The 12,457-nt window shown below is 44.3% G+C and overlaps 1 protein-coding gene across 8 annotated transcripts in view; it reads right to left on the bottom strand.

Annotated features, from left to right (window-relative positions):
* Positions 1-12,457, bottom strand: part of Ltbp1 (latent transforming growth factor beta binding protein 1) — a 423,409-nt gene that overhangs the window by 153,341 nt on the left and 257,611 nt on the right. For all 8 annotated transcript variants that reach the window (XM_045150784.1, XM_045150787.1, XM_045150789.1 and 5 more), the window contains 2 exons: positions 8,028-8,130; positions 5,615-5,686 (listed from right to left, as the gene is read on the bottom strand). In XM_045150784.1, coding sequence (XP_045006719.1) covers positions 5,615-5,686; positions 8,028-8,130 — 175 coding nt within the window. The remainder of the gene's footprint in view (positions 1-5,614; positions 5,687-8,027; positions 8,131-12,457) is intronic.

The following is a 12,457-nucleotide window of genomic DNA, read 5'->3' as shown; positions in this document are numbered from 1 at the left end:
GTTTGATTCCCCAGGACCCATGTAAGCCAGATGCACAAGGTGGTGCACGCGTCTGGAGCTTGTGTGCAGTGGCTGGAGGCCCTAGCGTGCCCATTTTTTTCTTCTCTCTCTCCAATAAATACATAAATCAATAAAAAAATTGTTTAAGAGTTTTGGGCTCTGAGTTCACAAATAGTAATAGTGGGTTCTTAACTTGGAGGCAGTCATAGTTTATCAGGACAATAAGGATGTAAGTGACAATTTTAGACACAATGTAAAGAAACAATTTCAGAACTAAATAAGCCCAGAGCTGAGGACCTCTGGGTGGTGATCACTCAGGGTTGGTGTGCGCTGAGTCCCAGGCCATGAAGAAGGACTGTTTGGAAGCAAGGTCTCTATGTTTTACGAAGTGGTTTTGTCTTAACTCCAAGCAAGCTGTGAAAAGCTGGAGGTGTGTCTTACCCTAGAGTAATCACTTAAAGAGTAATACAGAAAGAGGGTCAAAGCCAACAGGCAAATTAAAAATGAAAATTCAAATAATCCAAAAGAAGGCAAGGAAAGGGAAACAGAAGGATGAACAAACAAACAAACAAAAAATTCCAATGAGACAAGAATCTCAGGTGGAGCTAAGTTCTACTATAGCAATACTTAGGTTAGGTTTTAACAATGCAATAAACAATCCAATACTGAACCACTAATATCAGAATGCATGAAGACTTAAGGCCGAGGGATATGTTGTCTACCAGAAACCTGCTGCAAATGAAGAGGCACATGTTCAAACTCCCCAGATATGGAAAGAGCAAAATCTCAATCAAAAAATATCACAGCAGAACATTTTAATGGTCTCTCTCTCAACGGCTAATAAAAATTTCACAAATTATGTTTCTAAATAAATAATGGGCTGAAAAAGAAGATATCTGAATGCTTTGAATACCAAAATACTAAGAATACAACAGAGACCTGAGTGCTGTAGTTACAATCATAACCCCCCTGGGGAAACCATGGGAAAGGAAGGAAGGAAGGCTGGCATCAGTCACGAAGCGTGCAGCTGAGGAAATCAGCACGCAGCAGGAAACTGAACAAAAAGATAAAGCAGGGCTGGAGGGATGGTTTAGTGGTTAAGGCGTTTGCCTGCAAAGTCAAAGGACCCAGGTTCAATTCCCTAGAACCCACATAAAGCTAGATTCATATGGTGGTGCATGCTTCTGGAGTTCATTTGCAGTAGCTAGAGGCCCTGGTGTGCCCATTCTCTTCCTATCTACCTCTTTCTCTCTCTCTCCCTCATAAATAAGTAAATAAATGAAAAGGAAACAAAGTGATAAGATAGATAACAAATGTTTTCAACACAGATAAAAATGGGTTTCTTGAAAAAAAAATTGGTAAAATGCTACACTGCTTCAGAATGGTTAGCATCAAGGAAACAGAGAACAAATACTGGTGAGGACGCTGGGAAAGAGCAACTCTCATCAGCCGTTGGTGGGAGTGCAAACCTGTACAGCCATTATGGACATCAGCACGGAGCGTTCTCAAGGGGTTAGAAATAGACCTCCTCTGTGGCGCAGTCACATCACTCCTGGGCATGTATCCCAAAGATGCCACCCACTACTGCAAAGACATTTGCCCATGCACATTTATTGCTGCTCTAACAATAGCTTAGAAACTGAAAGTAGCCTAGAATGCCCAGCCACAGATGAATAGATAACAAAAATGTGGCCCATGTACAAATGGAATTTTATTCAGCAGTCTGTAAAAATGAAATCATGAAATATGCAGGAAAATGGATGGATCTGGAAAGAATCATGTTAAGCAAAATGAGTCAAACTCAGACAGGCCAAATCAAATGGTCTTTCCAGTGCATAGTTGTTAGCTTGTAATATCTGCAAGAATGTATTTATGGGAACAGACGTGGGTAAAACTACAAACACAGAACTGTAACCAAAAATGAAAACAGAGATGAGCTGGAAGAGGGAGAGGGATGGGTAAAGGGGACTCGACCTGTGGCATGTAACTAGAAGGAAGAAGAAAAGTAGGGAGGAGAGAAAAAGGTGAAAAGAGTAGTAGGAAGGATGAGAAGCAACAAAAACAAGTTGCATTTGAAAATGTCATAATTTTTTTTTGTTTAAAAACAGCTACACTGCTGGTGAGGCTGGTGGATGAACAGGACATGGCGCCAAAGGTCACCATCATTGAAAGGAGGGAGCTACTTTCCCAACTCGCGGCATTAGAAAACAAGGGAACAGTAGAGAAAACATCATAGGAACAAATTTAAAATTTTAGATGAAATAACCACTTGCTAATTTAAAAAAAATTCAGAATCAACATAAAAAGGTCATGGAAAATGTGAATAATGTTATAGCTATGGTAAGAATTTAATTCACAATTACATTTTTTTTTTTACAAAAGAAACTTCTGGTTCAAATGTTCTATCCAGTGAATTCTTCCAAATAGGTATTGAAGAAGCACCACCATAAAGCGCTTGCTTAAAACTTTTATTTATTTATTTTATGGAAGAGAAAGAGAGAGAGAGAGAGAGAGAGAGACAGAGAGACAGAGAACTGGCATGCCAGTGCCTCCAGCCACTGCAATCAGATTCCAGATGTGTGTGCCACCTTGTACACATGTGTCACCTTGTGCATGTGTCACCTTGTGTGTCTGGCTTACGTGGGATCTGGGGAGTCAAATGTGGGTCCTTAGTCTTTCCAGGCAAGCACCTTAACCACTAAGCCATTTCTCCAGCTCCACCACAAAGCATTTTGTGACAGGGCACGTTTCTGCCTTCCACAGTCTACATTGGTGACAAGCAGCAAACAAGAAGCCACCCTACAAAAGAACACATGGGGCTGGAGAGATGGCTTAGCGGTTAAGCGCTTCCCTGTGAAGCCTAAGGACCCTGGTTCGAGGCTCGATTCCCCAGGACCCACGTTAGCCAGATGCACAAGGGGGCACAGGTGTTTGGAGCTCATTTGCAGTGGCTGGAGACCCTGGTACACTCATTCTCTCTCTTCTCTCTCTCTGCCTCTTCCTCTCTCTGTCTGTCACTTTCAAATAAATAAATAAAAATAAACAAAAAAAATTATAAAAAAAGAACACAAGCAACATGCATAGAAGTCAGCAGCACCCAACACCGGCGAGAACGTGTGGTGGTCATCTGAGCAGGCGCAGAACAGTGAAGGCTTAGGAAGGAGGCCCCACAGCTCTGGATACTTGTGGAGCAAACAGACACACCAATGCACACAGGGTGCTCCAGGACCCAAAACCAGAATGGCAGTCTAGATGTCATTCCCTTCTTCTTATACTCGGCCTCTGTCCCAGGGACAGAGTGAAACGACAGCATCTTAGGACTGGAGGGCACCCACACGATCCTCTGCGCTACACACGACTCCACAGGACAGGAACGCCCTGCAGCATCCCCGGCCTAGCACGAGGTATCTGGTGGGTCCTCGCCGTGGGCAGGAAGCTCACACACACTTCCCTACAGGACTGGGGGACGCTAGACCTCAGCAAACAATTTCTGGCAGGTGTAACTGATCCCTTCAGAACCCATCTCATCAATTTTGGTTGTTGAAACAATTCATGACAAGTCTTGTTTGATAGGCTAGCATAATACAAAGCCAAGGTCACAAACATTTCAAGGTGGTCATGGCACTTCTCTGCGGTCTGTACTTCTCCAGGTTAAACACACATTTCTAGTCACCTTAAAAAACATGGCTGACTTCATTAACCAAAAGGCAATAAGCAGGGAACACCCCAATTCTGCCTGACGGTGCGGAGTACAAAGCTGTTATTTCCAGTACCCCGCTTTCGATAGCCAGTAGTGTGTCCTAAAGATATGCTAAAGTGTTTTCACCTCAATTTGTATTTAAGCCTATTAAATTAGTAACTTGAGCTATACATTTAATCATCCAATTATTTAATTTAATCTTTTTCTTTTATTTATCTAACAATACAATTGTTTCTTAAATTCTACTGATTCTAAAATAATGTGGATTAACTCCTTATTTCTATGTTACTATAGTTTGCAGATTATTTCTGAAAAAGAAAAAGTATGATGGGTGCCCTCACCTTGAGCAGTTAATTCTCCCCAATTATGTCACATATGATGAAGGCTTCTAATACTTAAAGACAAAACCTTATTTTTTTATTTTTGGTTTTTCAAGGTAGGGTCTCACTCTAGTCCAGGCTGACCTGGAATTCACTATTTAGTCTCAGGCTGGTCTTGAACTCACAGAGATCCTCCTACCTTGGCCTCCCAAGTGCTGTGTGTATATATTTCAGAACAAAATTCTCTAGGTCAACCAGTATCCTGCAAAGCTATGTAGATGCCTGGATGAAATCTACAATTTACTTGAGAAGATTATCAGTGATTAAGATAATCTTTTGAGATGGGTGTGGTAGGGCAGGCCTTTAATCCCAGCATGCAGGAGGCAGAGGTAGGAGGATTGCCATGAGTTTGAGGCCACCCTGTGACTACATAGTGAATTCCAGGTCAGCCTTAGCTATAGTGAGACCCTACCTCAAAAAAAAAAAAAAAATCCTTTGACACAGACGATTTTTCAAAAATTTATTTATTGGGCTGGAGGGATTGCTTAGTGGTTAAGGTGCTTGCCTGCAAAGCCAAAGGACCCAGGTTCAATTCCCCAGGACCTATGTAAGCCAGATGCCAAGGTGGACCATGCATCTGGAATTCGTTTGCAAAGGCTAAGGGCTCTGGTGTGCCCATTCTCTTTCTTTCTCTTTATCTGCTTCTTTCTCAAATGAATAATAACAATTAAAAAAATTAAAATATATTTATTTCTTTGCAAATAGAGAAAAACAGAGGAGAGGGAGAAAAGATGAGATAATGGATTCTGCAGGGCCTCTAGCCGCTGTAAATGAACTCCAGATGCACGTGCTACTTTGTGCATCTGGCTTTACGTGGGTACTAGGAAATCAAACCCAGGTAGCTGGCAAGTGCCTTAGCTGCGGAGCCTTACCTCCAGCCCCTCAGACTGTTTTAATAGGGAGTTAAACTATAGTCTGTACCATGATTTTCAACTCCTCTCTCCACACACAGGATGCTGAGGGATACAGGACGCCCACCAGACCACAAGCCAGAAGATGTGCTCTTGTGTTGACATGGCTCCTGGCTCGATCCCACTCTGGGAAGCTGTTTCTCTGTTCCAATGCACACATGCACCCAAGTCACTAATAATACCTTTGTCCTGGACATATAAAAGGAAATTAGGGGCATTGATCAGATCTCCCACAAAGTAAATCCGAATATGATGATATGGATACTAAACCAGGCATTGGTAAAACTGAACTACAGCTTCAGCTCTGCGCAGCCACGACGGAGACGGGCTGTCTGGGGCTAAAGCTTACTCACCATGTAGAGTCTATGAGACCAGGCAAGCCCCGAGCTTCTTCCTGTTTGTGTAGCTCTGCTATCCTATTAAAAAAAGAACTCAGGGCTGGAGAGATGGCGGAGTGGTCAAGGTGCTTGCCTGTGAAGCCTAAAGACCCAGGTTCCCTTCTCTAGGTCCTACATAAAACAGATGCGGCCTTTAAGCGCTGGGCTCACAACACAAGGCAAAAGAGCTCATTTCTAAACCATGTGTGAAAACAATTCCACACCAATGAACGCAGTCAAGCTTACCTTGGCAAAAGGTGTTGTTAACCCGCTTATAACCTTGTAGGCATTCCATCATGGGAGTATACCCGTGGTAAGCTGTAAGGGGGGAAAAAAGAATCATTTCTTCCTACATGTTTCAATTCTTATGGTCCTACATTGCTAGATGAGGTAACCCAAGCCATGGAGAGCAGCAGCGGAGCTACGGATTCACTTATAAGACGCAAACGCCGATGCAGACCCACCGTTGCTTCACACTGGGCTTGCATGTCAGTACCCTTCGGATCTGGCACTGGCTGTAGTCCTAAGCAGCTGCCAGTGTATCTTCGTTATATTAACTGAATCATGATGGGTCACATTTTCTTCCAAATAATGATTAAATATTTCTTTCACAAAGGCTCTGCTTCTCCCCAGAAGTTTACTTCAGGGAATGGGCAGCTTAAAGGGGAGACATAGGCAGATGAGAGTCAACCCACCCAGCCCTTGGCCCAAAGGCCGGTCTTGTCCTGAGCAATAAAGACACTGGTGAAGTCTGGCTATGGGGACTATGGGATCTCAGCTGTGAAGTCTTCAAAGAAAGCCAAGAGAATATTCAATAGTCATCGACTTTAAGGCAGAGACCAGGCCAGATGATCTCTAAAACCTTACTCTGCCTAGGACTCTATGTTAATTTTCTTCTACAACTGTGTAAATAACAAGTGACTTGCTCACACTAAGCACATTTCTAATAGATGACAGGCTAGTTAATGAAATCATTCGCAGATTTGAAATTAAGTTTTCATAGCAAAAAAAAGATCAACAATGAAAAGTCTCTGCATGTGGCTAAACAAAACTTCAAACATTAAATAAAAACCAGTTGAAAACTAGAGTTCAAACTATTTTGAGTTAAAAAAATGTGGAACACAAAACCATAGCATTTAAAGCCAAGGAGTGTCTGCTGTCTTCCAACAGGAATGTGATTTAGAGAGCAGTACCGACCAAGGGAAGGGAAGTTTTTAACATGACACAGGAAGAACATGACCCCAAGTGTGCTTCTAGGGGGTGAGTCACTTAAGATGGCAACGAGCAGAATAGATGTCAAGATGTTAAGACATTATTTTATTCACCATCTGGCAAAAAAACCTACCAGAGATGGAGATAACTTGCTTTCTTGAATTTCCTATTCTAATTGAGTGGTATTTCTCAGCTACCTTTGCTCCATCTAGCTGTAGATTTTTACATTTTATTTATTTATTTGCAAGCAAAGAGAGAGAGAGAGAGAGAGAACAGGCACATGAGGGCCTCTGGCCACTGTAAACTCCAGATGCATGTGTCACGTTATGCATCTGGCTTACGTGAGTACCAGGGAATCAAATCTGGGTCGTTAGGCTCTTGAGGCACAAGTATCTTAACTGCTGAGCCATCTTTCCAGTCCCAAGTGACAGAGTTTTTATAATTGTGTTTCTATTCTTTATGCTACAAGGAATTTCTCATCTGCTTTAGCTGGGATGGTTTTTATTTGCTAGTCTTAAGTAGGTTTTGAAAGAACTGATATTCTTGGTTACCTTTGAAACCTTTCTGTTCAAACTAATGCCTGCAACTTTGGGACTGTTGGGTCACCTCTCTTCCTTATATACCACTCTACCGTGATAACTTGTTCCAGATCATCCTCGCTCACTTAGACTTACCTCTCAAATGCACAGGTTCTCTAAATGCCTAAAGCTGATTTCATTTCATTCACTGACATTCTTCTTAATGGACCTTGGAAAATTAATTCATAAAAATGCCACTATAGTTTTTGAAAATTAGTGAGCTCTTCATTCAGAAGGCAAAGCAGTCACATAAATTAGTCAGCAGTGCAGGTGTTGCGTCGCTGCAGACTGACACAGAATACAAATTACACTGAGATAAAAAGGGGGACGTGTTAGCCCCAGCAGTGATAAATTTCTTTATAAATGAACAGCCAATCATTTCCTCATTTTCGTCTTTTTTCCCCATAAAGATGAAATCCCATGCTACAATAAAATCTACCTCCTTAAATTGTGACTATTCATAACCTTTTCGTTTAAGGAATTTAACCTAGGAAATATCAGCTGCACTGACTTTTTATAGGGCTTGAAACAGTTGCTAGCTGTCTTCAGAGCATCTACGATTTCTTACTATTGCTTTCCCTGGGTCCAGAGCCCTTTTTATTTTTGCTTATCACCCCTTTAAAGACTTTTTCTCCTTAAGGGATCCAATTGAAAAAGGGAATCAATGACTGTCTTTAAAAAACAGAACCAACGTGAAAAACTTAAGACCTGCAAGGTTTCAAGAAACGCATGCTATGACAGTGTATCTAGAACTCGACAGGACACAGCGACGGGTTCTTGGAAGGTCTAATGTTACCTCCCCGTTGACAGCCATCCAAAGACCAGAGGCATCTTATTAAGCAGCAAAGGAATGAAAAAGGATTACTTACATGGCTTCTTGGGGCATTTTTGGCACTTGTTAAAGCCCCAGGAGGTGCCCACTGTCCCACAGCAGTCCTCTTGTTTTGAAAGGCCAGGGAGCGCTTTGCCGCACTGCAATGACGAGGTGTGAAATAGGAAGGTTAACCAGTATAGGGTTGCTGGCTCTGTAGCACTGCCGTGCTTCACAGCCACACTGTAAAACAGTTCCCTTGTTATCAACATAATTAGAGAGAATGAAAACAAGTGATAAAACTTTGAAAGCAAACAACACAGCAGAATCAATACAACACTAAAAATGAACAATTTCCAAATAAGGGCTCCTTGGCATTCCCCATCATAGGAGTCTGTCACGACCCTGAGCACTTAATAAAACTAAACTTTCCAATGTGTTTTTTTTTTTTCCCTCTAATGAGAACATCATTGTTTAAAAGATTAATATGATTTTTTTGCGTGTATGGGTTACTGTAGACCAAACCCAGGATCTTTGTGAAGGCTAGGCAAGCTCCTGACCACTAAGCTATGTCTCTAATCCTTAATATAACCTTTTATAATTTTAGTTGTAACCATCTGTTTAAACCTCTCTTGGGGATCATCAGTGAACAGAGCTTTAAGGGTGCGGCTCATGTATAAAACTGGAAAAAGTGGCCCTAAGTCCTGTCTACACGAGGCTTCTGGATGGCACCATTTTCCCGGGCTTGCTAACTTCTGCTGGGTTTCCCATAGCAACTGCTTGCCCAGATGGACAACAGCTAGTTTGGTCTTTATTTCCTCATCAGCATTTCTAGAGCATTTGCTATGTGTCCTGTGTATTGGGACATATACAGAAACACATCCTGTACCCATGTACAGAAGTGCACAGACAGAAGTCACAGAAACTGAAAGTGCATTGACAGGGCAAAAGAGGGTGCTGTAAGAAGTAATCATGCCAGGCGTGGTGGCGCACGTCTTTAATCCCAGCACTTGGGAGGCAGAGGTAGGAGGATCGCCATGAGCTCAAGGCCGCCCTGAAACTACACAGTGAATTCCAGATCAGCCTGAGCCGCAGTGAAACCCTACCTCAAAAAACAAAACAAACAAACAATTTAAAGATAATAGTAGCGGGCGTAGTGGGACACACCTTTAATCCCAGCACTCAGGAGGCAGAGGCAGGATGATCACTGTGAATTTGAGGCCACCCCAAGACTACATAGTGAATTCCTGGGCTACAAGTGAGACCCTACCTGGGAAAACCAAAAAGAAATGACGATGGGTGAGGCTGAGACAAGTCAGGGGATGAAAAGCCTGTGGTTAAGTGTGAGGATCTGAGCCCAGGGCCCCAGCACTCAGGTGAAGTAGACAGATGCTGTGGTGGGCATCTGTAATCACAGCCCTCCTATGGCAAGATGGAAGGCAACACAGGAGAATTCGCTAGAGCTCATGGGCCAGTTAACACGGCCAAGCGAATGGTGAACAACAGACCCTACGTGAAATGAGGTGCAAAGTGAGCACCCACGCCTGAAAGTTGTCCTCTGACCTACATGTGTGTGCTGTGGAAAGCGCATATTGGCACTCATACACATGAACATGTACAGACACATACACACACACACACACACACACAAAGGCTGAAAGCAGGGCGTGGAGGCGCATGCTTTTAAGCCCAGCACTCGAGAGGCAGAGGTAGGAGGATCACTGTGAGTTCAAGGCCACCCTGAGACTGCATAGTGAATTCCAGGTCAGCCTGGGCTAGAGCGAGACCCTGCCTTGAAAAACAAAATAAAACAACAGACAAAAAAGAAAAGGAAATGAGTATAAACTAAGCCAGATCAGCTCTGGTGGAGCTCTCCAGGGAGGCTGGCCAAGCTAGGAAGACGTTGGCAGAGTTAGGCAAGCCCAGCGCGGGCAGGCAGGACGGCAAGACAGCCGGCTCAGAACCACTGAACAACAAGGCCCCGTGTGACCAGATCAGACTCCCCGTCAACCATAGGAGATCAGATGAGGCTGAGGCTGAGGCAACAGCCTGAAGTTATTCCCCATGGGGTGAAGAAGGGTCCCATGCTGTGAAACCATCTAAAGACTGGACAATCAGAGACCTGCCTGACTCCACCCCAACCAGGCAGGCTGAGCTGACACTGCATGTCTTACACACAAACGCACACATCTATGGGTGGCTTGTCTTACTACCAAATCCTCCAAATGGTTTTCAGAGTCATTTTTTCAAAGACAACTTGATCGCATGGCTGTCCTGCCTAGAGACCTCCCAGGGCGTTGTCTGAAATGGTGCAGGCATGCTCCCCTAGCAGGAAATGAGAAGTCTCCTCTGCTCCTGCCTCAGGCAGTATTTGCCACCCTCCACCTCTCCGCCTCTGTCCTTCAGACACACCAAAGGATCCTTTGTTTTCTAAATTGACACCACGTCTTTTCAAAAAGCTTTGTCTTCTCCCCTTGGAATGTCCCCTCTTTTCTTTCCCCAGATCTAGTCATCCCATGAGCCTCAGCTCCGAGGAGCCTCAGTTTCCTGCCTTTGTGAGTCTCTCTCTCTCTCTCTTTCTCTTTTAATATTTATTTAATTGAGAGAGAGAGAGAGAGAGGAAGGCATAGAGAAAGAGAGAGAGAGAGAGAGAGAGAGAGAGAGAGAGAGAGAGAGAGAGAAAGAGAGAGAATGAGAGAATGGGTGCACCAGGGCCTTCAGCTATTGCACACTCTAGATGCATGTGCCACCTTGTACATCTGGCTTCCATGGGTCCTGGGGAATTGGACCTGGGTCCTTTGGTTTTACAGCCCAAGTGCCTTAACCACTTGAGCCATCTCCTCAGCCCTCTGTGAATCCTCTCTTGCCTACTTTATAGCGAATTCTATACAGCTCACCACTGTGTACTTCAGTACACAGGGCACATTGCAAATGCTCAAAAAATGCTGAGGGCTGGAAGCAACAGAGTAGCAGCCACCCAAGGAGCACACTGGCTGTCCACTCAGGACAGGCCAAGTCCAGGCAACTGGTGACCCTAAGATGGGTCAACACAACCTAGCAGACCTCCACGAACCATGCTCCCTTCCCGTGGCTGTGTGTGGGCATGCAACATACTGACTGAGTGACCAACTCATAGAACAAAATCACACCAGAGGGCAGGAGGGATGGCTTAGCAGTTAAGGTACTTGCCTGAAAAACCAAAGCACCCAGGTTCGATTCCCCAGGACCTACATAAGCCAGATGCACAAGGAACACATGTGTCTGGAGTTTGTTTGCAGTGGCTGTTTGCCCTGGTGTGTCCATTCTTTCTATGGCTATCTTCTCTCTATCTCTGCTTGCAAATAAATAAATAAAAATAGAAATAAATCACACCAGAGAAGTCCCAGCTCAGATCACGGAGAGTTCAAGTAGCACAGAGTTGGTGTTCTCAGGCTTTCATGATCTCAATGATTTTTTTTTTTTCAAGGTAGGGTCTCACTCTAGCCCAGGCTGACCTGAGATTGACTATGTGGTCTCAGGGTGGCCTTGAACTCACGGCGACCCTCCTACCTCTGCCTCCCGAGTGCTGGGATTAAAGGCGTGCGCCACCAGTAATTTTGACTGGATGCTGTGTGCTTGACAAAAGTAGTCTGCAATAGTGATTTTCAGAGTAACTGAGACGTTAGTGAGGCCCAGGCATGAACGCTGCCTCTAGGGCTTCATGTACTCACTTTGACTAATTTTCTTACCCATAATACACAGTACATCAAGCCCCCTTGCTCATGGGGTCACGTATGCCCATATAATGCAGAGCATCACGCGTGACACATGCAAGTGCTCGGTTAGCATTGTCACATGTTATTATGAGGACGTTATGTACAAGTGTTCCTGCTTCAGATGTCTCATGGAAACCCTCAAGGAACACGGGCCGTAGGAATGGAGCAGAGTAGACTGTCTGATTGCCCATTGAAAAGTACCCAAATGTAGACGCAATGACTCCATAGGACAAAATGAATTGCCCTGGGACAGAAGTTAGTGCTAAAGGCGTTTTGAGTTAGGCAAATGTTTTAGGTGACCCCGAAAGGATGTTATCACTCCAGACAAGAGCTCCAGAATGAGTGAGCAAGGTCAAGGTCACCACATCCATGACACCCAAGTTCTGCACATCGCAGAGAGGGGCACGCTGGTCTGGAGGAGACAGTACCTGTCCCATGAAACCACCCAGGTTGGACGGCTAAACATGGCCCCAGTGACTGGTGACGCAGAGCCCAGCACACGGACGGGAAATGCGTCTGCAGGCGGGTCTGAGATAGCTGTGGGCACCGTCTCCTGGGTGGGAAGGCTCCCTCCAAAGACTAGACCTGAAGCAGGGCCACAAGTTAGCGGTTTCAGACAGAGAGACAAAAAAAAGAGGAGGTAGGCAGCCAGAGGGAGGAATGCACACACTCAGAAGAGAGGGGACAGGAAGGAAGAGAGAGCTGCAACTTGAAGGTAACCTATCCAAATCCA

This window comes from Jaculus jaculus, chromosome 5 (assembly GCF_020740685.1).
Source record: "Jaculus jaculus isolate mJacJac1 chromosome 5, mJacJac1.mat.Y.cur, whole genome shotgun sequence".
Taxonomy (NCBI): Eukaryota; Metazoa; Chordata; class Mammalia; order Rodentia; family Dipodidae; genus Jaculus; species Jaculus jaculus.
Note: the sequence above shows the minus strand (reverse complement) of the source record. Positions and strands in the feature narration are given on the sequence as shown.